This window comes from Athene cunicularia, assembly GCF_003259725.1.
Source record: "Athene cunicularia isolate RWA chromosome 4 unlocalized genomic scaffold, athCun1 chr4_part1, whole genome shotgun sequence".
NCBI classification, from domain to species: Eukaryota; Metazoa; Chordata; class Aves; order Strigiformes; family Strigidae; genus Athene; species Athene cunicularia.
In genome coordinates, this window is record NW_020799098.1 from 13,994,984 (window position 1) to 14,022,343 (window position 27,360).

A 27,360-nucleotide genomic window follows, 5' to 3' on the forward strand; every position below is an offset into this window, starting at 1 on the left:
CCCCCCCCCAAGACTCCAGTGATTGTTTCTAGAAAAACAGAAGTGCCAGGTAAAATATGCAAAACTCAGATCATACAAAACCTGTACCCTGATCCCAGTTGCTGTGACAGGAACCTGACTCAAAAATGCAACTCTGTACTTCTTCCTTAAAATGCACAATTCTGGCACATGGAAAGAGGTTTGACTCTAGATTCTAACACAAATTTGAACTACAGACTTTCAGATCAAGAAAATTCCATCTTCTGGGAAAGGTGGGGTGAAAAAGATTTGTAAACAAATCCAGCCAGCTCTACACAGTGTCCTCTGGATGCACAGAAAGACTGTCTCCTTCTCTCCCCAGGTGCTTTCCCCATGGGGCTTCCCAGCCCATGTGCCCACTTTCAGCTGTCCCAGTGTCTCCACCGAGTGTGCCCAGGCATGGTGAGGGCAGGCACAGCCCTGCCGTCCCACCAGCCTGTTCCCCAGGCTCCAGGGTGCCATGGGCCAGGCAGGGCCAGTTGGCAACCTTTGTCCTTTCTGTTCGCCAGCCACTCTGGCACTGAGCCTTGTTCACACTACAGATGCAAATCAAGCATCTCTATGGCCCACCGTGGCATCTGGTCATGCTCTTTGAGTTGAGAATGTCATGCCCTCTGAGTCTCTGAGTCACTTTTTATCTAGTGTGGGCCTTGGTCTCATTTACTTTTTTGATATCCTGTAACCAGCTACAGAGGAGTCCCCCTGAACACTGTCAGAGATGAATGAACAGGAGATTTCTCAGAGTCACAAGCTTTTATGAGAAGGGTCTTTGAAAAGAGACTGGAGATAAAGAACAGGCCTAGAGGCTACATCTGAGAGAGGTGACCTCCAGCCCGAGATGATCTGTAGGTCCATGTGTATTCTTGGAGTAGGATGAACTGTTCTGGGAGGACACTGAGGTGGTGGCTGGAGTCACTCATGGTGGTCAGGCTCTCTCTATTGCCCTGCCAGCAGTGCTGCATGGGAGAGGGTGAGTTGGCAATATTATCAAAGGAGACTACTGCATGTGGAAGCCCTGCCACATTGATAGCTCTGACTGTCTGCGAGAAAGAGAACCAGAATGGTTAAATGGTACTTCTATATTGGACAAGCACTGGGCAAGCCTCAATTTCGTCAGTCATCTGTGCAGTGGGATTGCTGTGCTTCAGAGATTTTCTGGCATATTCACTACACCAGGAAGCCTGAAGACAGCTATGCTGCCAGGAGACCTAAGTCAGGTGGAGTGTTGTCTTTTGGGTTAGGTGCTATCCCTGTGTCCCTGGAGCAATCTGGTGATGGCACACCCCTCGTTGCCCTTGCGACCCTGCCCACGTTGCCACTGCAGGACTGGCTCTGCAGCATGACCAGACCAGTCAGCCGCAGTAGGCTGCCTGCAAAACTGAGTAGCACTCATCTGCTAAGGAGTGTAATCTAACCACCTTGAAAGACCTTTCCTTCATATCAGACCTTTGTTGGCTCAGCTGGTCATTGACTCTTGCACAGTCCAGCTGTGACGTTTTCTCTGCATTCATGGTTATCAGGATAGGGTCAGTGACTTCTCTCTGGTTTCAGCTCTTTGTACAATTGATTTTGCTGCCTTGTTATACACTGCACATTTTACTTCTGATCTCACTGAGTATGTTAACCTAGACATTATGTTAAGTTATGCTGACCACAATAGAGGAATTGATTTAGCTTGGTTTGTTGGTAAGTCATATGTGATCTGATCCCCTGATAAATAAGGGCTTACTTGTTCATAGTTTGTTTCAGTCTCAAAGTCACCGCACAAAACTCCACCGTTTGAATTTTTTTTAACTGATCAAACATCTCACTGATTCTCTTAGCGTTGTTCAACCCCTACAGTGACCACAGGTGCCAGAGCTCCAGTGCATGCCTCTTCTCCCTTCATCTCCTCTCTCCTGCCCTGCAAACTGAACGCTCATCATCTTCTCTTTGAGTCACGTTTGATCAGGCATCACTTTCTCGCCTGTTGTAAGGAAAGATTGTTACAAACTTGCCCTTAAACATAGGCATATAAATATAGTAAAAATTTATAAGTGCATATTTGTGATATTACCCACCTTTTCATCATTTCTTTTTACCTATTTAAGTTACAGCCCCCTTGGTGGCCCTGGTACCTTTCTATATGGTAAGTGATAGAAAGAACTGTCTTTGCTGCACGGCAATATGCTGATCTGACATGGTGTGCTGGCTGTCAACTCCTTGTCAGTCTTCTTCCCGGTTAGACACCCTGCCCTGCTCCGCGGGCCCTCGCTCGGGGCAGCGCGGCGTAAAGGAGCAGCGGCAGAAGCGAGCAGGGTCCGCCGGGCTGAATCCCACACGGGAACGGGTAAAGCATCTCCGAAACAGAAATCATTTCATCCACGTGTCAGTCTGGATGGGGCGACGAGCTGAGAAGGTGGGGAAAGCCGCCGTGGGAGGTGTCGCTGGCGGTGCTGCTCTGCCACCTGGTGCCGGAGCCCGGCCCGGCAGGTCCCGGGCACAGCGGCACGGCGTGCCCCGCCGGCCAACGCGGCCGCGCTGCATCCACACTCCAAGGAATACACGCACAACATTACTACATGTAACTACAACAGTGTTCTCTAACCCTTTATGACTTCTAATACTAATAAATATCATTCCCCTTCGCACAGGGTAGTGCTGGGGACTAAACCGTGTCCCAGGATGTGGTAACTACTGGCCCCAAAGATGTAACTACTAGTTAGCCATTTTTTTAACATTTATAAGAATCATTTTCACTCTTAATGTCTAAAAAGCATCAAATATAGACGTGTATGTTCTGATTAGGTGTGTTCTTAACCCCTTGATATTTCTGTTTGATGTTTTTATATGATGCAGGTGTTTCTGTACTTGTAAACTGAGGCACAGCTTAGTCTGTTGCACTAACTGAAGATTTGTTCTTTAACTGCTTGGAAGTGGATTCTCCATTAAGATTATCAAAAATACTCAGCAGAATGGACTGTTTTCCACCTACAAATAGATGCTGTTGAGAGATATGTAGAAAGACTCTTAAGTACCTTAAACTTTAACTTATTTGGCTGCAGTTACTTCCCCACACAGTCTCCTCATCCTGAAACCACTCCTCTGCCTTCTGGGGTCGTACCTGGGTGCAATCGCCACCTCTAGAGTTTCTGCACCAACAGTGATACTGAGACCCTAGCAAAGCATTAGCAAGCCCGTGCTGCCCCTCTGCAGGTCAGCGGCTGTATGATGGACCTTCGGAGGCAACGCACGCAGCAAGCCCCCAAGGGCAGTATAGGCCACGCACAGGTTGCAGGCTGCATATAGGCAACAGGCTACAGGAAACAAAGGTTAAAATGCCAGCGCAGAAATCTGTGTCATTTCTGGCCTGTCTTCAGAGCATGTGAATCACAGCGTAGACACCTGTTAATATTTATTAACATAATAATAAATAATTAATAAATATTCACATTAAATATTCACCCCTAGTTACCCTGAGGAGACTTCCCCCTCCCCATTTTAATGCTTACAAGCTTTACAGAGCAAAGCAAATCAACAGGCAAACACTGAGACCTGGCTGACATGTTAAGCAACTCTCAGGTAGTCAGATCCTCTGACAACCCAGCCTGAATAATGTTGGTAAGCCATGTTTTCAGGAGTTGCTAAATACAGATGACTCATTTGTTCATGTGGAACAGACTTGCTGGCAATCATGCAGACAAGGCAATCGGGAATGACAAACATTACTGGGTATCCAAGAAGAAATCACTTTTGGTGTCAGGGATAAACCACGCTTCAAACTTTTATCTTTCTCTAAGGGAAATCAGAACTGACCAGTTTAACTCACAGACATATAAGGGCTGACTGCCCACAGCACAAGCTGGCTGGTCTGAATCAACAGTAAATAACCCTGCTGCAGATGCTCATGGTTACATAGGCAGTATAATTAGCTGCCAGCTAACCTATAGAATGGGAAAAGAAAACAGCTCAGCCTAGCTTGTATTTTGTGTGTGTGTCTCAGCTTGGCTTATAGAGAGCAAGTACGAACCATGGACTGTAGAATTTAATGCACCTACAGCCATCTACAAATCTCCTTTCATCAGGATGTAATTGTTACACCAATATGATTGAATATTTCAGAAATAAAGATGGCAAGGTCAGAATTAGTTTGAAAGTGAGGCATGTGGCTCAAACTATATACTTCCTGGAAGTCCCAGGCAATGAGGCCACAAAAAATAAAGTTTCTTCTACTGTCTTTAATAGAGAAACACAGCAGTGCTTCAGACATTTATAACAGCACACAATTCCCCTTGAATTTTCCAGGAAAAGTGGGGACTTCTTGTTAAATGGGGGAAATAACCTGGCACCAGGTGATAGAAAAAAACTCAAGTAGTCAACACTTTTTGGCCTTGGTTTTCACAGACAGGTCTGTTCCCAGACCTCTGTGTGTGCCAGCATGCTCTGGAGAGGGGTGACCATCAGGTGGCATTCCAACGTTACGGTCTACCCAAAATCACCATGCATTCAACTCCATAGGGCTGTGACGGGACCCACCCAGAGCTGCTGAAATAGTTGGCCGATGTGATTATGAGATAGTTACCTATCACCCATAGCATGGGAGGGCCTCAGTGACTGGAAAAAGGCTGAGGTACTCAACATGGTGCTGCAACTTTGAATAAAAGGAAGACCCAGGGAACAGGGGCTAGTTGCTTCTACTGTAGTCCCTAGAGGGCTGAAGGAGCACTTCCCATTGGAATTCAATCCTAAATACTTGCAGGACAAAGGAATAGCCAGCGAAGCCTTGCCACAGGCAAATCACACTTAACCACTGGTTTCACCACTGACAGCAATGCAGATGAGGTGAAGGACATAATGCAGCACATCCGGACTTCAGACACCTCCTCCCACAGCAGTCTCCCTTTGATGCTCAAGTATGTGGGCTGGAGGAATGGACCACCGGGCTGAGAGAGCAGCAATCAACAATTTAACATCCAGCTGGTGGCCAGCAGTTGGAGAAACAGAGAAAGTATTCCAGGGGGACAATACCAAGGCCCTAGTGTTCAACCTCCTTCTGCTAGTAAACAAGGGACAGTGGCCACACAATATAGCTTCAGAGTCTCAGGTTACATTAGGAAAAATTTGACTGGAACAGATCAAAGAGGCTGTGTAATGTCCGTTCTTGTAAGTTTTCTGAGGCTTGGCTAGAAAAACACACTTGACCTGGTCTAGTATTGCACATAGCCCTACTTCATACATGAGATGAGACTAGTTGGAGGGATGAAGGGGATCTTCAGGGTACCTTCCAGTAATGTGTCTATGAATTAGTGTCACTGATTTCATTCTTGTCAGTAAAAATACTAGTATTTCAAAGGAACTGCCTTTAGTATGCAAGACATGCATTTTTTCATCGCAGTCTGTAACTTCCTGGTGGGGGGGAGGAAGCAGCTGAGGGGAAGGTGCTGATCTTCTCTCTCTGGTGACCAGCCATAGGACACACAGAAATGGAATGAAACTGCATCAGGGGAAACTCATATTGGGCATTAGGAAAAGGTTCTTCACTGAGAGGGTGCTTGGCCACTGGAACAGGCTCCCCAAGGAAGTGGTCATGGCCCCAAGCCTATCAGAGTTCAAAGGAGCACCTGGACGATGCTCTTAGTCATATTTGTTTTAGGTAGCCCTGAGAAGTGCAGGGAGTTGGACTTGATATCTATATGGGTTCCTTCCAACTTGTTATTCTATGACTCTTTCACCAATTAGCTTTATTCCCAAGCTTCTCCAGGGAGCTTTGCACTCTTAGCACAAGCATCTACTGTATATATGAGAACCTGTGACTTGTTCTCAGCTCAGACAGGTTAAGTGCCTCATTCTGCTCCTGGGCACAAGGCAGGCACCTTTTCCTCCTCAGTACACCTTCATCACAGAGATGGCCATGGCTAATTTATCATAGGGAAAAGGTTTGATCAGCAAATCCCTCTTTGTGCCACAACCACAAAATACTTATCTGCAGTGACATAGTAACACATGCAATAGGAGAAATTCTTGGATTCTCTGCTTAGAAATTTGCTTCAAAAAATTCAGTTCTAGCTTGGAAGATCCCACAGCTTTGGCAATTTGCTTAAAAAAATATATATAAATAAGATTTTCAGGCAGTTACGCTCTGAGAAACGATAATGGTTAAGAGCAAAAGCATCTAGCAGATGAACAAAGATGCCAGAACATCTGCTGTGGGTCTATCCATAATTCTATCATGTGTCCAACTTTCTACCAACCAAACAACTTCCATCTCCAAATGCAGCTATGATATCCTTTATCTTTCCATTTACCCATTGCCAATTAAAGATCTGATTTAGGATTTGCTGATGATATTCCACAGAACAGCTGCTGTTAGTTTCTGGCTGATGGTATAGACCAGCTTCTTGAAAGGCCAATGTTCTGTACAAGCGTGGCAGAAATGGAACAGGCAACTGGGATTAAATCACGTTGTTAAAGGGGGAGGGGAGAATGCCTGCAACACAGCCTTGTGAGGAAGTGCTGGTCATGTTAATTCTCCAGATCTATCCCTGGCCTAATTAAGTTAAGATTTTCACTGTAAAGCAGGCAAGCTGCCAGTCATGGTGAAGTGAAACCTGCTTTCCAGTAACTGCCAGCTAGAGCTCAAAAGCACATTCATGCTTAAAACAGAAACCTTTAAGAGTAATTGGGGCTTGAGGGGCCGTATTTGGGCAGGGCTTGAACTAGCCTTGAACTATTCACAACTCTTAATATAGCAACACCTAAGGGTTTGGTTTTGTTTTTTTAATTTTCATTTCCACTTGCAGCCTAACTTCATGTCAAGTATCTCACAGATTTCCTTTTGTAGTCACTACAATCTGTACACTACTGCTGAATAACAGAATTTGGGGATCACTGAAGTCAGGCCCTCATGTCCATCCACCCAGTCTATTCCTGCCTTTTTCTCTATTCCAGAGCAGACCATGGGGTCAATAGCTTGCTGCAAGAGCAGCCCAGCATCAGCTGCCATCTCTACACCCTCTCTCAAAACAAGCAGAACAGGCCTTTCAGAAAATGGGAAAGAAAAGTGATAGCTTGAACAAACACAATTTGTCCAATGGAGAGAATGTCTTCCATTCCTACACACACATTTCAGTCACTCTGACTGTGAATGCCTCTCCCATTGTTTTGCAAAGGCTGACAGTCTAGCTGTTGAGGATAAAGCTTCAACTCAGCAATGCTCTACTTCCACACAGCTATCTCCTGAAAGGTCTGCATTTGCTTTAGAAAGGGTCGTTCCCTTTATACAGCCAAGTCAGAGTTCAGTATTTGTTTCCCCTTTAGAAAAAAAACTTTAAAACATGATACACGTGGCTTAAGTTACCAGTGAAAGAAACCCCACCTTTGTGGTGGTTTGTGCAACTGAGATTAGAAAGCAAGAGTCATGCTGCAGCTAGGTGCTCCTGCCCTATCGCTATTTCTTGACTTTTGAGTTTAGTGTGAGGCTTTTTCAGTCTGGGGCAAATACAAGTAATGTAGGGATCTGATTCAGAACCGTACAATTGGGCTCCTTCGGGTCAGTTTGTGATCTGCATCAATCAACACTGGGTCCAACAGAAGAGTATCTTTTCAGTTTTGTAGTCAGGATTTGGTATCCCGCTACAAAGACCGTATTAGTCCTTAAGGAATTAGAGGCTCAGGCCATATGGCAATGAACAAGTGCAACGGTAGCTGAAGCACGAGCAACCACCCCCACAGGCAGGCATTTAAACATAAGTCTAAATACAAGGTTTCTAGCTAATGGATGTTCCGCATGAGCAGTACTACAGGTCTTCCAGGAATCGAAAAATACCTCATCCTACATATCACCTTTCAGACATGGTGCAGAAGCTCTGATGTGCAGGAAAGAATGCACTTGAGGTAGTAGGAGGCTTTACGAAATTATGCCAATTCCCTCAAACCCCACATTTCACTAGCAGGCCCATTCCTTACAGAAAGTATTTGCCAGTGAATTATGTTCTTTGCCCAGAGACATCTGCGTAACTTCACTCCCCCCCCCCCTTATCATTAAATAACAGGGATTCAACTACAACAGGAACCCACTGAGCAGATACAATAGCAACTCTTCCAGACTTGAAGAACAATGGATGTATTGCACAGGGGCTAGCACAAGCAGCAATAGCAGGACAAGTTTTAGGGGATAGACACTGAAAAATCTTGTTCATTTGGATCTTATGCCTAATTTCAAACGTGCCCTTTTCCAAAACTTCTCCTTGCATCATTAATGAACAGACATGCAAAACTGCTAATGGAGAGATGTCATAAGCACAAAGAAACCATGATGCAAAATATTCTGTTTCTTAAGTGAAACCTATGTTAACTGTTCTAATATATATGTAGTCTGCATGTCAGAAGACATCTGACTGCTACTCCTAAGAAATCAACATTTTTCCTTTTAATAAGATGCTTCACCAAGTCACATCTGACAGGCATTTTTTCAGCAATTGAGCAATGGTCCACAGTATGAGAAGCAGCAAAAGCGTTTTATTTGCTGTATAATTAGTGTCATTAGAAATATGATTCATAAAAAAACAACACACAAGTCCACACAAAGGAAAGCTTAATAAAAACCAAAGAGCACTGGAGGGGAGGTGGTAAAGACTTAGCAGAGAAAAATTTTTTTTTAAAGTCTTCCAACAGCAACTGCTTTTGGCCACTAGAGATAACAAATCTTCCTACTACTTTGCATCAGTGTTCTCCTCCACCCTTGTTGGACTGCTAGCTTCAAATCACTTAAATGTGTTGTAGGGCGTGAGAAGGAAACTAAACACAAGATTGTGATCTGTTCACATTAGATAACAGCTTCCATACAAGTGTTCTGCACATGCAAAGGCATAAAACTTACTCAGCAAACACTTTCTTCTCAAAAATCACTTCAAGTCATAACAATGCTTCACTTTAATTCCTGTATTTTCAAAAAGGTAGAAGTACTGCATTTTTTTTTTAAAACAACAACATGCTTCTCCTCCTTCAAACAGAAAATATCTTTAATCTTTGAAACAGAAATAATTATCTGACATTGAAATGACCAGACATTCTTAATTCATGAAAGTAACAAACAAATGTGTTTCTGAAGCAAGAAGTTGCCACAACGATTATTTGTAAACATTATACCCACAACAGTAAATACATCAAAACCCCACACTTCCACCTTAAAATAAACCACAAAGCTTTGACATGAAATACATAAAAAGTTTATTATGTATGTACCCCATTTTGTTATCTGGAGGAGAAAATCTGAGGCAACAGTTTGGTGCAGTACAGAGAAGCAAAGCAATATACAGTAGCTGCACACAGCTTGATTGGTTTCAGATCACTACTAGATACTCTTACTATGACCGTTAGTACAGAAATGTTCTGTAATTAGAAAAAATGAGAAGTATTACTCTCATGCTGTACAGTCTCATGTTTCTTGGTTAGAAAAGAACAACTGATTGAGTTTGAATCTTTCACGCCTGAATCTTTCACACCAACTCGATCGGCTGTTGCCTCTGGAATGTTCAGCACAAAGGTTAAGCTCCAGACATAATTTAAGTGCTTTTCATGTGCAAACTGTTACTGGCTAAAGCTTTCAAAGTACATTTAATTACAGATATGAACACCCTGTAAAGATATGAGGATATGATAGCAGACCCAGAGGCCAATACAGATTCTTTAAGAGAAATGCTATGTTCCACTGCAGTAGTTCTAGTCCCTGATTAGGTCCTTCCAAAGAGAGGGCTTATTTCAATTGTAGGAGATAGACCACTCTTTGACAGAAGCATCATGGGATGTTGTTACCAGAGTATGTTCATCCAACCATGCCAGGCCACTTACATGATGTAGTCTGTGAGCATCTGTATAGTAGTGCAAAACAACAGAAATACTTAGGAACGTTAGGTTGACAAAATAACACATATTCCAAATGTGATTTCCAGCTGTATTAAATACCAGTACTGTTATTTTAAAAGTGACTACAAAATAACATAACAGAAGAGTTCTGGCTATTGCAGCTAGACGGACATTAACATAAAGGCTTAATTAGTTTGGAAATATTCAAAGCCTGCTACCATCAGTTCTAGAAAACAGGTACTGTGTTGGATTTCAAGAACTACTAGCAACTTTCAAAAGTAAGATTTTGTAGGAAATATACCTGGTATCTTGACTCTGGTCTCTGGATCACTTACAGTCCAAACATATACCATCATGTCCATGCCTCCAGAAGCAAAGTGTTCATTGTCTGGTGACCAGGCAATACAAACAATTTTTGCATGGTGTCCATAAAAAACATTATGTTCCTATTTGAAAGTTAGAGATACAGTATTATTTCATTAATTTAAGCTATTTCAGGAAATCGCTGGCTTTTAATGTGTAGCATCACAATAAGCTACTGCAAAACTCCAGACAATGTACATCTTTGGTACAGATGGATGCCCTAAATAAACCAAGTGGTGGTTTCATTTTATGCTATTTATTTAAACACTTATCAGGCCAGTAAAATCCAAATCTTTTGTAAAAATCGCTGAGACTTTTTCTATGAATCAGGCTGGATCATTAAAGTGCATATGCTACTCATCACTTCTTGCTTAGAAGCTTTTTAGAATAACCCCACAGATGTTTCTAAAAGCAACATGCTTTCAATTTTTACTTGGAAAATGAAACGTTTTTGCAGAATGCCATACTGCATTTTTAACTTCAGTGTGGTTTCAGTCAAAGCTTAATGACTTTACAGGCTGATACACATACTGACTGCTCAGCTGAAAAGTGCAACTTGCCCATTTTTTGGTTCTTGGTTAAAAGACACTAGATTGAAGGATAAAGAAAGATTCCCTGCCCTGATGTATCCCTTTCATTGCTTAGTTCTTACCATGGAACTGTGTGCCACAGGCAGCATAGTTTTATTGCAAGTCTGCTTTTTTTACTTAATTTTTATTGTATTGCACAAAACTGAGCCTGCATTCTTGTCCACTTCACAAAAACGCACACAAATTCTCTACCAAGCCTGCATGTATTTTGCTGACTTTTTTTCCTTTAAAAAAAACCCCAACACACTAGTGATTCAGCTGACACCAGTAAGGAACCTGCATACTTTGTAATCTTTTGTATTTAACTGCTGCTAGTCACTGGAAATCCAACCCCTCCCCCATTTAACTATGTGTTTGTTACTAGATGGGTTTAAGTGTTTTTCCAGTAGCCAACCTATGCTGTGCATTTCCTCACCTATTCTTATGAACTGGAGTTGTCACATAGGCTGCTGTGAAAAGCAACACTCAAACTACCAGATAAACAGACAGTCACAACACCACCAAATATACAACAATTAAAGTCTCACCAGCAACACTCTATTTCACCACAACAGATTTAGACATGAGATACAAGTCAGTTTGTTTAAAAACAAAGAAAACTCCTGATACAACTCTTACCGCATAGCCATCAGTGACACTAAAGACAGTGACAACTTTGTTTGCATCACAGACTGCGAGAAAGGCACCATCGTGAGAATATGCCAGGTCAGTAACAGGACCTTTAGCTTCCAAAGATTTATTATCATTTTTCAAAGAGGTTCCTTGGATTGAATACAAATGGACATTCCCATCCTGCAAATTAATAATGAAGAAGGGGGGGGTATAAAAATCACTTTACAATAGAAAGAGGAAGGCTTACGGAGTTTCTTGAACTTTTTGCATCAATTCTCTCTGGTAGCACTTATATTAAGAAACAGCCTAAAGAACCTGTCTTTATGCTGACTACAGTACATCAAGTCTAGAATACAGACACGATTTCTAGAATTTGCCTACTTCAAGCATACATCGGGTAAAAACAATGACATTTAAAACCAGTAAATACAAGACAAAAAAATGAAATAGACATTAGGTCTACTCTCCCACAATGGTGGGAGAACCTGGGGACTGGAAGTCCAGGAATACCAATTACACATAGCTTACTTATGGCAGTTTTTAACAACAGTAGTGTTACAATTACTTCTCAACACACTTAAATGCTTCTGTTAATAGTTCCACTGTTCAAAGTAGTACAGTTTTAGCAAGTGCAACCTTACCGCTCCTCCCACTGCTGCTGTACCTCCTCCAGGGTGAATGGCTACAGCTTCTGGCTCATAGCCAAGGTCATCAATTGCAAAACATTTTTTCTTATCTTTCATCAAGACAATCTGTAAATAGAAAACCAGAAACTAAGACCCTTCTTCAAAGTGCCTAATACAAAACTATGACTAAGCCACATTGCTTAGTCATAAATGAAATCCACTCCAGTTGCTCAGAAGTTTACTATATTCTGATTTTAAGGAAACAGTTTTACTCTTTTAAAAAAAATGCCTCTGCACAGTGACTAACTAATCTGCTGTACTGGAGTACTTATGTGCTCTAAATTAGACAGTGTAGGGCGTGGTCTGCCTTCAGCTTCACCTCACTTGGTTTGAACATGAAACAAACATGGACAAAACAGGTTTTTTAGCACTGCTCACTACCTTCCTGATTCACTGTTAAAGGAAGAGAACGAGGACAAAATTAGTAGCAAATTAATACTACAGTGTTGAATTTTAGGGGCTATTTCCTAACCAGTTCTATACTATGGACAACTGGAATTACAACTCACATGGAAAAAGTCTGGACAACACTACTGAAAGTCCCAAGCATAAAACCGGCATCCACACGGAAGGCATAAATCATTAGAAGTTAAGCATGTTTTGATCCAGGGTAGCCCTGGTGCAATCCTTCTGGTTTTGCATGATCTGAACTACTACTGAAAAAAAACCCAGCAAGAGCAAGACATCCTTTCTCCAAAATCACATCACTGAACAGATCAGGCAAGAGCATGATTCAGATTGGTGTAGCCTTCCAGCACAGAGCTGTACTGATAACAAAGTCAAATGAATCCACACAAGGGACCATGTGAAATTTAAATCTATACATAAGACTGTCAAATTGTTACAGGATGTAAAAAGATAACCCTATCACGTATCCTGCTTAATTATGTTCCCCACAGCTCGTATTAGGAAATTCTGCAGATGTGAAGGCGATCCCACACTAAATAGGTTTGTCAGAAACCATCATGTTACCACACATGGCATTATTAACAGAGCATTTGTGTTGATAATCCACAAGTTAATACTCACTTGTCCAATGCATAGAACTACAGTATAACCACCAGGACCCACAGCTAAACATTTTGGTTGAACATCCATTTTCACAGCATCCTGGCCACTGGAGGAAGGTGTGCAAAGGTGGAGAAGCAGGAAGAGACAAAGCAGAAAAAAATTTGCCTAATCAAATAATCACCCATTAATGACCAAGAACATGCACAGTTGTTTTTTAAATATGAAAAGTTTCCTCCTGTTTACTGTTTAAACCATTAGTATCTTAATCAGGTAGTACACCTTCAAAGTGAAAGTCTGTGTTACTACATTAGAGTTTAATTATTTAAACAAACTAGGTGATCTTAACAGGATTCCTTAAAGTTTTTTGCTTTGATTGTGGTTTCTATGAAGAAACAGCTGTGTCACATCCCTCCTAACCACATTTATTACCAATATTCCTGGGTATTTCTGATCATAGAACAGTCACCCTTCCCACAGCCCCCTAAGCCACCCAATACAAGGCAGATCTCTATCTAACCTGTGGAAGGGATGAGACAAATTGAGAAGTCTGGGATGCATTTCTTTTTGTCACAGAAAAAAGCAAGGTTGGTACAGCAATTATTTCTACAGTTCCCATGGTAACTTAAAACTCGAATAAATTGCAGCATAAAATTCTTTACCATATAAATCAACAAAATTCTTGCTGTAAAATAATTAGGGCTGCAATACTACAATAAAAGGCAACATTTTAACTAACCTGTAGTCCCTCTTGCTGAGGTTGGTATAGCGCACAGTATCATCCATACTGCAGGTGACCAGCTGATCCATTTCATCCACTGCCATTCTAGAAACCTGGTTTGTATGGCCTTTCCCAGAAAAGCCATCATTCTCTCCAGTTTCAGAATCCCAGTAATGTGCACAATAGAATTAAGGAACATTTGAAGCTATTGGTGCAGTCAGATACAGCATCTTAAAAAGTTAAATAACTGACAGAACAGCTAAGGTTAGAGGGGAGCTCCCGAGATTGGTCCAACCTGATGCTCAAATCACCATCAGCTACAACAGGCTACCCATTCTGTTGGGTTTTGAGTAACTCTAGAGATGGACACTCTATAAGCTCCCTGGGCAACCTGTACCAGGGTTCAAACAACCTCAAACCTTCAAAATATTTATTACTGGAGCCTCTGATGTTCTGTAATGAAGAAATGACCTATCACAAACAGTAGCAAATACTGGAACAATGAGCATTAGGTCTGAGAGAGGAAATAACTTTTTAAAGAATTATAGTTGCTACATAGTTATACCATTATCCACTGCTGTTGTTTCAGGTGGGCACCAGTGATACAACCAGGAGCAGTCTGAAGAGTATCAAGGACTACAGGGCTCTGGGAACCGTGGTAAGGGACTCTGGAGCGCAGGCAATTTTTCATCAGTTCTCCTGTTCAAAGGGAAGGGGTTTGAAAGGGCCAGTCAGGTCTGGCACATCAACAGTTGGTTACGGGGCTGGTGCCACAGCCAGGAGTTTGGCTACTTAGACCATGAGACTCACTTTGAGGAACCTCGTCTGCTGGGGGCTGATGGGGTCCATCTGTCAGAGAAGGGGAAGAGCATCTTTGGTCACCCTTGCCAAGCTGGTGAAGAGAGCTTTAAACTAAAGTTGCTGGGGAACCTCAATCCATCCCACTCCTACCAGCTTGATGCCAATGCCAGCAACAGATGCCCAGAGCCTGGAGGGGGGTCACAGGTCAGCAGGAGAGCATGGGAAGAGCAGCACAAAGGAATTCTAGCCAGTAAGTCAGCTTCATCAGGGACCCAACTGAAATGCCTCTGTGCAAATGGACGTAGCATGGGGAATAAAGGAGTTAAAGACGTGCGCATGACTGCAGGGCTACAATCTCACTGGCATCGAAGAGATGTGGTAGGACGGCTCCTCTGACTGGAGTGTTGAAATGGAAGGATACAGGCTCATCAGGAAGGACAGGCAGGGGAGACGAGGGGGTTTCCCTCTGTCAGTGACTAGCTGGAGTGCATGGAGCTCTGTCTGGGGATGGGTGAGGAGCCGACCGAGAGCTTGTGGGTCAGGATTAAGGGGAAGGCAGGGACAGGACACATTATAGTGGGGGTCTGCTACAGACCCCCTGACAAGGAAGACCAAGCAGATGAAGCCCTCTATAGTCAGACAGCATGTTCACAAGTCCTGGTCCTGTGACAGAGGAGAGGTGCTATGCTGGACCTTGTTCTAATCAACAAGGAGGGGCTAGAGGGGAGTGTGAAGCTCAAGGGCAGCTTTGGTTGCAGTGACCAGGAAACAGTGGAGTTCAAGATCTTTAGAGCAACAAAAAGGGTGCACAGCAAGCTCGCTACCCTGCACTTTGGGAGAGCAGACTTTGGCCTCTTCAGGGATCTGCTTGACAGAGTACCATGGGATAAATGTCTGGAGGGAAGGGGGGCCCAAGAAAGCTGGTTAATATTCAAGGATCACCTCCTCCAAGCTCAGGAGCAATACATACTAACAAAAAGAAGTCAAGTAAAAACACCAAGAAGCCTGTGTGTATGAACAAGGAGCTCCTGGACAAACTCAAACACAAAATGGAAACTTACAGAGGGTGAAAGCAAGGACAGGTAACCTGGGAGGAATACAGAGAAAGTGTCCAAGCAGCCAGGGATCAGTTTAGGAAGGGCAAAGACCTGATAGAATTAAATCTGGCCAGGTATGTCTAGGACAAGAAAATCTTCCGTAAGTACATCAGTGATAAAAGGAAGACTAGGAAAAACGTAGGTCCTCTCCGGAAGGAAACAGAAGACATGATTACGTGATATGGAGAAGGCTGAGGTACTCAATGACTTTTTCACCTCAGTCTTCACCAACAAGTGCTCCAGCCACATCACCCAAGATGCAGAGGCAAAGGCAGGGACTGGGAAGGTGTTTCTGCCCATGGCAGGGGGTTTGGAACTTTAAGGTCCCTTCCAACTCAAACCACTCTATGAAAGTTACATGTCCTGCAACACTGGCCTTCCCCGATGTTATATGTAACCATCAGTTTGAACTATTAACACTATACTACAGGTTTGTAAAGAAACAAGTCCTATCTTTGTTAATAGTTTATGCCAATGTGCCACCATTTTAATAGCAGGCAGGACAAAGGACTGCAGTTTTATTTATAAGCTTCAGAATGCTGAAGAAAAAAGCCAACAGTCTTGTAGCCAAACACATCCCAAACTTCACCCTTTAATATGTCCTTTGCGAACTACACTGCATTCCCAGGGTTTTCCTCTAGAAACCAACATGACTGTAATAGACTCTCAAAAAAAGTACAAGTTCTTTTCAGTAGCAAGAAAGCCTGATGAGATTTGGGATTCCAAATAAAGAACACAATGTGTCACAGAACTTCAAAAACACACCTTAATACAGGTGGGAAAAACACAATTGTAAAGAGAAGTGCATGTTAATGGGTCAGAGGTAGGTCAACAATGATTTCTCTCACCCTGAACATCTGAAAAACGAGATACGTGACTTTCAGCACATGCCAAAAATCTACCCATATACTACATGTAACAGCAAGAGACAACAACATGTATTTTGCACGTATGACAGAATACAAGGAAAATTTTAAGAGGCTAATTTATATATTTACTCCTCCATACTAACAATCTACCTACCACAAATAAGTGACAAACGGAAATTAAGAACTGGCTTATATTTAGCAGGCAAATGTAAAGGCAACCAGTAAAATAAGCAAAATAAAATATTCACTTGTGTCCAATAAACATGTTTTTGTCCTTGGCAAAGGCTTTTTTTCTCCTCATAAAGACCTCTCTCAGACTATAAGGCTAGAAAAAAAAGTCACTATTATTCAAAGGATATTAATATGACCATCATTACTTCCAGAGTAAATATAGGACTTTCCACCATTTTTATGCACTGTAAGACACTGAATTGATTTACTATGACCCTGTGAATGGGACACAAATAATAATTATTGATTATAATGGGACACAAATAATAATTTTTTATCTAACACATATGTATATCAAACTTATTTGAGAAGAATTACAGGTTATTCAGAAAATAACATAACATTTTATTGGGAATCATTAGAAAACACCCAGAATACAAATCAGTAATGGTGCAGTCATTGCACTGCACTGTTGTAACATTGCTATTTCCATGTACTACTCCTTGAAGAGAAGGAATAAGCACCATGAATATCCTTATTAGCTAGCTGGGCCAAAATACTTCTGTGGTCTTTTCAAAGTTTGCTTTTCAGGTACTTTATGATTTAGGGAAGAGGACTAAATATGGCCATGTACTCAGAGAAACTTCCAGAATTATAACAGCAATAGCAAGAATCTGGGACATCTGTTTCTAGTTCGTGTAAAAATGTAAGTTCCCGTGAGAGCGCTGTGTCAGCGAACTCTTTAAATCCTAAAATTAAAGCTCACTTGCACAGTAACCCTAGTCACCTTGTTCACAACACACTAGCTCTGATAGAAAACCAGCAGTGATGTCTTGTTTTGTCTATGCTGTATTTCTCATCTCAAGAATGCTTAAAAGCTGCTATGAAAGATCAGTTGATAACCTTAACTGAAATAAAAAAAATCAGCCTGTGTATTTGCACAAAGCACAGTATCAGGCACATAACATTTTAACTTTCACCTGACTTGCAATAATCACTCAGGGCTTGTCTGGCAATGCTAATTTACAAAACCATTTTTCAATAGTTAATATTCCACCTAGACAACTTCAACCACCAGGTCATTTATTGAAGAAACTGTTGCAACAACAGAAGTTTAACTTACCTTTATGACACGTAAAGGTTTATTTGGATTGTTCTTGTCCAAATAATTGATATAGCCAGACAGGGAGATAGTCAGTAAATGGTCTTTCTGCCACAAGCAACCCAGCTGCTGATCCAACACATTTGATCCCATGTTAAAAGTATTGACAAGAGAATTAGCACCAACATCCCAGATTTTAGCAGTTTTATCTCCAGAAGCAGAAAGCAACTGACTACTGTCAGGGCTCCAACTAATCTGTAAAAACAAATGTCATCATAAGATAGTAAATGCATTTATTATTGCAACACTTCACAGTCCATGAACTTGGTAATGAAATAGTACGGACCATTTGCAAATGAAGTGATACTTACAGCATAAATACCTCCATCATGAGCTTTGCCTCCACCAAGAGCACAGAATTTCTCTCCAGTCTTCCCATCATAGACAAAAATCTTAAGAGAGCACACAGAAATACAACTTAAAGGGAAAAAGCATCAAGAACTGAAACACTGTTACTTGTGCTGCATAGATCATTCTTCTGTTTCATGGCATACTTGCAGGTATATCAAACACTAGATTTTTGAAGAGAAGGCACAAGTATTCCTGCATTTAATACTTAAGACTAAACAAACGAGATGATGATTGTAAATAACCAAGTTAAGCCACTCTGTACATTGGATCCTGATATTTGAAATTCTGGAAGACAGTACATTTTTTACTCCTGCAGTGATAGCAGCTGCTTCATACACGGGAATCTGCCTTCTTAGAAGGAGCTACCTGTGTTAAGTGTCACTGTTGAATGTGCCCTTATCAACAGGGACTCCACATGGAGCTGGGTTGCTATGAGCTCAGTATTCCAGCTAGGCTTCTCAGTATCATAACAAGGACACACATAATCGAAAAATCTAAGGTTTCTGCCAAAATAACCTGTAAGTAGTAATATGCTAAGGAGATGGAATGGGGGAAAACCAACTGAGTAAGAATAGTCTGGTTGATGTCAGTTATTGCAGCTTTATATCTTGGCATGAAAAAAGAAGCAACATGGATTTTACAACACTAATCCTATTCCTAAAATGTACAAGAAAAATCTTCTCATGCTAAAATCACTACAAAAGGAGTTCCTTGGGTTTTACCTGGCCATCTGCACTAGCTGTAGCAAATCTGTTCCCATCAGGGGAAAACCTCACGCAGTTCACAAACCGTGTATGGTCCTGTAGGAAAAAAGTAAGAATCAGCATACAAAACAAGAACAAACCTTTACACATAGTAGATAATCCAGTAACAATGAAGATCTCTTACATGCAAGCCATAAATTAGCTGTATAGGAGATGCTTGCTGTAGAGAATTGCTACAGATCAGGTCTAGCCTCTATTTGAAGAGGATCATTGGGATCAAGAACAGTCCAGGGAAGAAACTGTGATATCAATACTGAGGTAGGTCAAACAACTTAGCCCAATACCAGGTGAATGAGTACCCAGTTTCAGGGACAGGTAGGAAAAAACCCTCAGCTGCAGCCTAGATGCAAACATGGGATTCTTCCCCTCTGGTCACTGAATTCTTCCTCAACATTCGCCAGATTTTGACTCTTGCTTCATTGAGCAAGTAAGTTTTATACACAGAAAGAGTACTTTATCCTTCTGATTGTAAAAAACACTTGCATGAAGAGTAAGTTACTATTTTACTGGAATTCTACTTCTGGGAGACTGCATTAGTGGTAGCTCTATGAAGTAACCTGGCAAGACTGATGCATGTTCCCCCAAATAGACTATTTACAAGTAGGAGACTATTCAAACCATGCTAACTAGAAAACACGCGTTAAATAGGGAAGCATCACAATGAGGCCAAAGCTCCCATGAAAAGAGATTTGGGAAACTATTTTTAGTATTATGAAAGGCAGGTTCTAACCTACATTCTTTAACTATACTTTTTTTTTCCTGATATCTCAAAGCTCTAATCTAAACCACATACAGCCTGTACCAGAATCCCAATGCAAATATCACTTTAAAAGGAAGACCACATCATATACCAGTCTAAGCAGCACTGGTAAGCAACTCAGACTTGGAGTTCCAAGAGAACCAGCTTAGCAAAATGCAAGTATCAACTTAAGTTCAGAAATATATTAGGCAACTACATCATTGCATTGGATTGCAGGGCTCAAAACAATTCCTTTTCTAGAACTGGAATGGAATCTTTGCTAAAGTCAGTGTATGAAGACTACAAGGCACACACTTAATAGAAGGCCTACAACTGTGTTTTTAAAAATAAAGGAGTAAACATTTTGAATTTACTACTGCAATAATATCCAGTATCTCTGCAATAGTCATGTCTTCTGCCATCAGAAACAGCTGCAGAAGCTTTTGGCTTTTCATTTTCTTTGGCCTCAAGCAACAATGTCTTAATTGTGGTAGTTCCAGGCTTTGTTTCATTTACATAAAGAAATTTTAACTAGTAGAATAAGAAACAAAAAAGTGAAAAAGGAATGTAGAAACAGAAAACTGATCACAGAAGTTACATCCCCATTCCTCCTAGAAATCAGTTACATTTTCAAACATCTACACTCAGCCTTTCCAAGCTGCCCTCGGATTTTAGATTTGAGCACTCTTAAGTAGATTGGAAAATTCACACCACCACATTTCTTGAATCAAGCACCCTGAAGAGTATTAACAAATTCTACATATGTCAGCACTGGGAAGTAGAGCTCAGAAAGCACCGAAAGGGCTAATGAAACACCCTACTTAAGTTATGGAAGAGGATGAAGAGCCAAAAAAATTGGAAAAAGTGTTTCAGGTTTTCTTCTTAACCAATCATTTATATCAGTTTTCTTGGCCTGAGACAAGCCGCCAGTTATACTCATACATGGGTTTAAGAAAGCCACTTGACACCACTGTGCCTCAAAAGGGGAAGTGAAGAACTTTTGTTATAACAGACAGTTGTGACAAGAACCGCAAGCATGCTGGAGAGCTTTTAGTCAACTTGCTGTACAGTTTAACAGAGCCACATCTAAACTTAAACTCACACTTATTGTAAACTTGAACTTGAATGGCGGTCCCTCAAAGAAAGCGGCACAATTGTCATCACTGCCAGTTGCCAGACGATACGGTCTTGTTTGTTTAATGTCCACGCTATTGATCACTTTGTTGTGCCCAGTAATCTCGCCAACAGAAGAACCACTGTCCCACAGGAACACTGCTCCAAATCTAGTTAGAAAAGTACATAACTACAATTCATAAAAGTTACATGTAGATTAACTCCTTCAGCATCTGCAAACAGCAGATTTGAGTGCACTCAAAAAGAAGAAATTAGGTCATCTCGTTAATCTCACACAAATGCATCATAGTTCCCTGAAGGATATTTGAGATCTTGCTGGAGAGAAAATCTAATCAATAGGAGACATTTGCTGGAGGGGACAGACAAGCAAATTTTACATATAAAGCTTCTAAAATTCAGAGATCCAAAAGGTATTCTTCAGTAAGTCTGTCAGTTTATAAAAGCAAGCAGTAAATTGTTCCACCTGCCTAGTCACTACACAAGAATGCAGAAAACTACAGTAACAATGACATCTGATCATTTATCTGATTATTTAGGCTAGATTGGGTACATTCACTTTTACAACTATTATTACTTAAAAGTTGAAGGAAGAAGAGTTGTAACAGTATTTTTGTCAGTTCTTACTTTAAATAACCTTAAAAAAAAAAATCACTATAATCAATACAGTGGCATTAAACTGCTAGAGCATCACTACTAAAAGGGGTTCTACAGTATCTCTTCAGCAAAATTCTAGATTGAAAGTACATCCATTTAACAGGAAACTCGCAGACTTTTTGAAGTAGGAGAGCAAATTATCTATCCAGGGGCAGGTGGGGATGGAGGGATGGATGGAGGACAAAAAAATTTCTCAAGTATCAGGACACAGTACATGATAGTGATTAAAAAGTAGTGGAGGGGGGTCACAAAACAGGGCCGTACCATGTTTTTCAGACCTTTAGGCATAAAGCTACCTGGTCTGGACTCTACCTTAGTCAGTCTTTAAACATTAACAAAAGGGTATAAACCTGAATAATGGGTACCTCGTTTAGTCAGTCAAGGACAACTGGCTGTGATTTTCTTTTAATTATCATATGGCCTAATACAGGCACATTGCTGAGGGAGAAAATTCAGATACACTATTTTTTTTTAACTCTTATTCAGTCATGTCCTCTGGAAGGGGTGAAAGAAAAGGGAGAATTGTCTTGTGCTTCTCATTTCCTACTCAGATTTAGACAAAAAAAATCCACCAAAAGGCATACTGAACAGCTATCACTGAATGTAATACCTACCTCTAAAAAACAAAAGCCACACAATTTTAAATAGAATGATTCTAACATAACTGTATTTTACAAGTAGTTTTACAGCTGCCTAATACTGCATAAAGAATTCTGTGGCAAAATAGCACAATTTGAAGTCTAAACAGAAAACAAACGAGGATTTTCTTCCCCTGAAGAATTATAAGCTTTCTGCAAAGAATCTGCTTTGTTAGAATAACAGAGGTTTACAGTTTATATACATACATATACTCACACAAAAGAATTACTCACTTTTCCCTTCCTTCTCCAACCACAGCAATTCTCTTGCTGTCTTCAGTCCAGGCAAGGTCCTTTATTTTTCCTGCAAATGGCTGATACTCATACTTCAGTAGGTGTTCCTTCTGCGTAGTATCCCAGATTCTCAGCTTTCCAGAGACATCTGCCATAATAAAATAGAATATAACTATTGTTGTTCCAGCATGACTCGGTCACATGACTCAGCAATCTGCCAGGATACAGATTTTCAGCTACACTGAACACTTCTAGTAGGGACCTATTATCTTACCCTATTACAATTACTACAAATTACTTGATTTAAGAATACCAAAGACTACATCCATCTCACTGAACTATGTTTTTTACTTGACATTAAAGTTCAAGACATGCAACAATAAATACCACACATGGAGCCAACTTTTGCAAACAAGACATGAAAAAATTGCACAATAAGAGGGTAGAAACTCTGCTAGTATGCGTTAAGTATGTATTACACACAAACCCCCACCTCACTCCAAACAAGCCCACCTCCTTCAGCAGCTACAAGATGGCTTAACCACACTTCATTGGGAAGTAAGCCACCCTATGTCCACAATAAGAAAGCAATATGGTGGACAGTGGCTGATGCACTAAAATTCAGTTTCGTACCTTCAAAGCAAACCTGTTCTGCATACAAACTTTCAAAGATTTCTGCCTATAGAGCTCGATTCATGCACACTCATTGGCATACTCTTTCTATACAGAAGCATGTACACACTTAATGTTGCATGTGGGTACCTACACTATCTGGATTACTACAAAGGAATCCAACAGAATACTAAAAAACGGTAATGTCACAAGCAGCAGGCATAGCACAGGTCATAACAATTTAAGACTTAATATAATGAAGACTTCCTTGGTCACTGCTACCTTCTAGTATTACATAGCCCTAGAGCTTGCTTCTATTCAAGACTAGTTACTGTGGTGAAGTACTGTAACCAGAGGAATTGTGTAAACCTGTCCATGTATAGAACATCTCTAATGAAACTCACACAGCAAATTCTGTGTGTACTGGACTCTTCATAAAACCCACCATTTTAGAATAAACCATCTCTGCCAAACACTTTTGAGTTCTGTTCACTGTTTATTGGTGCATCTGTACAGTCCAATTTAAACATACAGCAACCCTGTACCTTTGGGACCTGATAGTGGACTATGGACACATATTCTCCACTTCTGCTGAAAGGACAGATGCACATGACATAGACAATTGGTTATTGAAGTAGAATTTTAATGTGGGCTTCAAAATATAGTTGTTTGCTTCATCTATTAATAGATAGGACACATATAGCTTTAACTTTGTGGTATCTCCCATTACTACATCTATTATGACTACAGTAAGAGAAATAAAAGCCACAAAGCATATTGCCAAAGGTTTGTCTCATCAAGAACATGAAGTATTAATGCAGGTTGCATGGCTAATGCAAATTTATAGATAGAGAAATGACTCTTACATGTTATACTTAGAAACAGCTTAAACAGCCTGATACTATCTTCAGACCCTATGCTCAGCAGTATCACAGAACTATTTATAAAAAGTGTCTTCTGTATGTCATTTAAAGGGAAATATCGCAGCTTAAACTCATTTATTTGGGTATGACAGACAACCTCTGAAAAAGAGTCAGCTCCCTCTCAGGAGCAAGGAGTTTCCTTAAGCTGATCACAAATGAAAAACTTTTTCACAGATCAGGCTCTGTATATATTACTGTTCTTTTACAGAGGACTAAAAATCTACAAGGCTGCAAGAACAAATTAGATGATTATTCTGAGGCTTATGTACAACACAGACCTAGAGCACCAAGCCTGTAGAATAAAGAATGCAAACTGGATTTTAAGAAGGTATTCAATTTGACATATGGTCCACACACAAGACTGAGCCAAGAAAATGCTGGCTCTTTTTTTTTTTTTTTTCAGATGGGGGGGGGAAAAAGCTGTGCTATCAGTGTTCTTAAAGCTTCTCCAGTACTCAAAAGATACATATTCCAATACAGCTTTCTGATATGCAGGAAGCCAAGTCAGAAAAAACATTTTATATTTTTAAAATAAAAATTGTTCCCTTAAAATTGCTGAGAGAGAAAGTCCCATGCATGAGTCGGGACTCGCTTTTTAAGGAGTTCATATTCAAAAGGGTTTATTTTCTGAAGTATTACTTAAAGTATTTCTGTATTTGGGCACATTACTTGCTTCTGAAGTGTTTCTAGTTGACAATGGTAAGCATATTTTAAAAAAATTCTCCATAACTATTTTTAAAGTGGAAGTTATAGTATTGTATTTATCAATATTCATCAACTATATACCAGTCCTCCTGAAAAAAGATCAATTGTTTGAAGCGAGTCTATTAAAAATGGTTGGTTTAGTTCTTTGTAAGTCATCAAAAACTATAGTTATTTCCACTACCAATCCAGGACATTCATGCTGTAGAGATTCATTGTTACCCATTCTCAGACTATTGGTACACATGCATTATACAGAAACTGAGAATCAGCCTCCTTCCCTGCTCATTTACCAAAGAAAGCTTTTTTAGTTCAGGTTAACAAATGTAAAAAAAAAAAAAAACCAGACAAAAACCAGGCCAAGTCTTCCCAAGTTCAGCCAGAAAGAAAGGGGGGGGGGGAAAGGCAGGAGCATACACTCATCTAGAATCCCTCCCCTGCCCCTAAAATATGAAAGTTTAAAGAGAAATAACAGTCCTGTTATTTCAGAAATGACTTTTCATTCTGCTGCACATACACAAGTCACTCATTACACTACGATTTATTCTCTTTAATGCTTTACACTACGTACTTAAAATTCATTTTCCGGTTCTTTTTCCTTTAAATACTAAATTTTAAAAAGACCAAGCATGTCACTAAACTCACTGCTTTAGAAAGAGGCTAGAGAAACAACTACAGAAATGGTTCCTCCCTCAGGCATCTATACGCAATTTCACTGAAGCATGTCACATTGCCTATGTGTATTCTGTACATAAACATGAAGCATTACTACTTTTGCATCAAGCACTTTAACAGCTCTGTCCACATCTCCTGCAGCATGCGCACTGATACTTACCTCCAGATGCTATGTAGAATCCACTGGGAGCATACTTGGCAACTACAACCTGATGGGCATGCTCAGTGTAGATGTCAGCAATTGCAGGATTCTAGTTTAAAGGAAAATAAAGTTACTATGTTGTATTTCCTGGTTTTCAAAGGAGTAAAATCACACACTCAAAGATAAAATTCAGGATTTCTCCTTGTGCTCCTTCTCTCACAACCTCCCTCCAGCTTAAATTGAGTTATTGTCTAAAACAGAGAAGTGCAGTACACTGCTGTCCGGTATGACTAAAACACCACACTAATTTCTAACTGAAACAAATGAAGTATTTCCTCTAATAGCCAGAGCTGCTGTGACCCTTTCCTCTCCAATACCTGCTGAAAGGTAGAAAAGTGTTCTCCAAAATAACAGGCCAAGCAATGGTCTTTAAGGGGGCTGGCCCACGTAAGGCAATTAGTCAAGTGGAATACTAAACATGAGCTGTGCTTTGCAACACATCCAAAAGTTCTACTGCAGTTGAGTATGAAAATTAAGCATATGGTTAACCATATTGCACGGCCGTTAATAATCACCCTGTACTCAAGATCCCTCAGTAACAAATGAGGTGTGCAAAGCTTGCTCTTTCTTGCCGATTGCAATCTGGTTAAAAAGCTAGTAAAGTAGCACGGGGAAATAATTTCTCCCTACTATCAAGGGTTGTACTGGAATTCTGAGAGAAATTCACTGTCGCTCCATCACAGTTTTACCTCTTCAGTGTTGGAACATGCTTTCAGATGCTTCAGGCTGGACAATAAAACTCAGTATCTCAGCAGAACAGTAGTGTTACACTACAGAGGTGCCTCACAAATCGAAAAAGAGTAACATCAAGGCAAAAATCTGCTCTCAACTCTATAAAAAAAGGCCATTCTGCACATCTTCCAAATGGAGTGCATATATGCTACAACAGGACTCCTTACAAAAAGTGCATATATGCTACATACCCTAATCTTCACCAAAATATTTCTACCAGTTAATAGGTATCTTCCAGCTCCAGAAACTTAATTCTACAGTCAAAGCAAAATTCCATTTTAACTATATAATTAATACAGATTTATTCAACCAAACCAGAAAACCACCTGATGTTATGGTATGACTCAGTCATCCAATCAGGAAAAACTAAAACACCCGCTCTGTGCTAGAAAGCAGTCAGTCTCCAGCTCACAGGAGTTCTTGCCATTGCAGCACTGTTACATCTCAGGAGACAGAATACAGCTTACTCATGCAAGAAGCAGCTCTTTTTCACTCCTGCTTTTATACATTGCCCGAGTGCATTACAGCCCTACTTAAGTCACAATCATCTACATTTACAGCACACACATCACTCAATTTTGTGTATAACTGGATTTTACCTAAGCAAGACGAGATAACATCTGTCTCTTATACACATCAGATGTGTATAAGAGACAGGAATACACATAGGCAATGTGACATGCTTCAGTGAAATTGCGTATAGATGCCTGAGGGAGGAACCATTTCTGTAGTTGTTTCTCTAGCCTCTTTCTAAAGCAGTGAGTTTAGTGACATGCTTGGTCTTTTTAAAATTTAGTATTTAAAGGAAAAAGAACCGGAAAATGAATTTTAAGTACGTAGTGTAAAGCATTAAAGAGAATAAATCGTAGTGTAATGAGTGACTTGTGTATGTGCAGCAGAATGAAAAGTCATTTCTGAAATAACAGGACTGTTATTTCTCTTTAAACTTTCATATTTTAGGGGCAGGGGAGGGATTCTAGATGAGTGTATGCTCCTGCCTTTCCCCCCCCCCCTTTCTTTCTGGCTGAACTTGGGAAGACTTGGCCTGGTTTTTGTCTG

General features: G+C 40.6%; 1 protein-coding gene across 1 annotated transcript in view; it reads right to left on the reverse strand.

Moving 5' to 3' along the window:
- Window positions 1-8,517: 8,517 nt before the first annotated feature.
- WDR1 (WD repeat domain 1) overlaps window positions 8,518-27,360 on the reverse strand; it is a gene marked incomplete at its 5' end in the record, with an annotated part of 21,603 nt that continues 2,760 nt past the window's right edge. Inside the window, 13 exons of the mRNA XM_026846924.1 lie at window positions 8,518-9,866; window positions 10,163-10,307; window positions 11,433-11,606; window positions 12,068-12,178; window positions 13,142-13,229; window positions 13,860-14,016; window positions 16,968-17,055; window positions 17,903-18,136; window positions 18,253-18,333; window positions 19,015-19,092; window positions 20,898-21,078; window positions 22,456-22,603; window positions 25,528-25,618. Of these exons, the coding sequence (XP_026702725.1) occupies window positions 9,757-9,866; window positions 10,163-10,307; window positions 11,433-11,606; window positions 12,068-12,178; window positions 13,142-13,229; window positions 13,860-14,016; window positions 16,968-17,055; window positions 17,903-18,136; window positions 18,253-18,333; window positions 19,015-19,092; window positions 20,898-21,078; window positions 22,456-22,603; window positions 25,528-25,618 (1,686 nt within the window). The remainder of the gene's footprint in view (window positions 9,867-10,162; window positions 10,308-11,432; window positions 11,607-12,067; window positions 12,179-13,141; window positions 13,230-13,859; window positions 14,017-16,967; window positions 17,056-17,902; window positions 18,137-18,252; window positions 18,334-19,014; window positions 19,093-20,897; window positions 21,079-22,455; window positions 22,604-25,527; window positions 25,619-27,360) is intronic.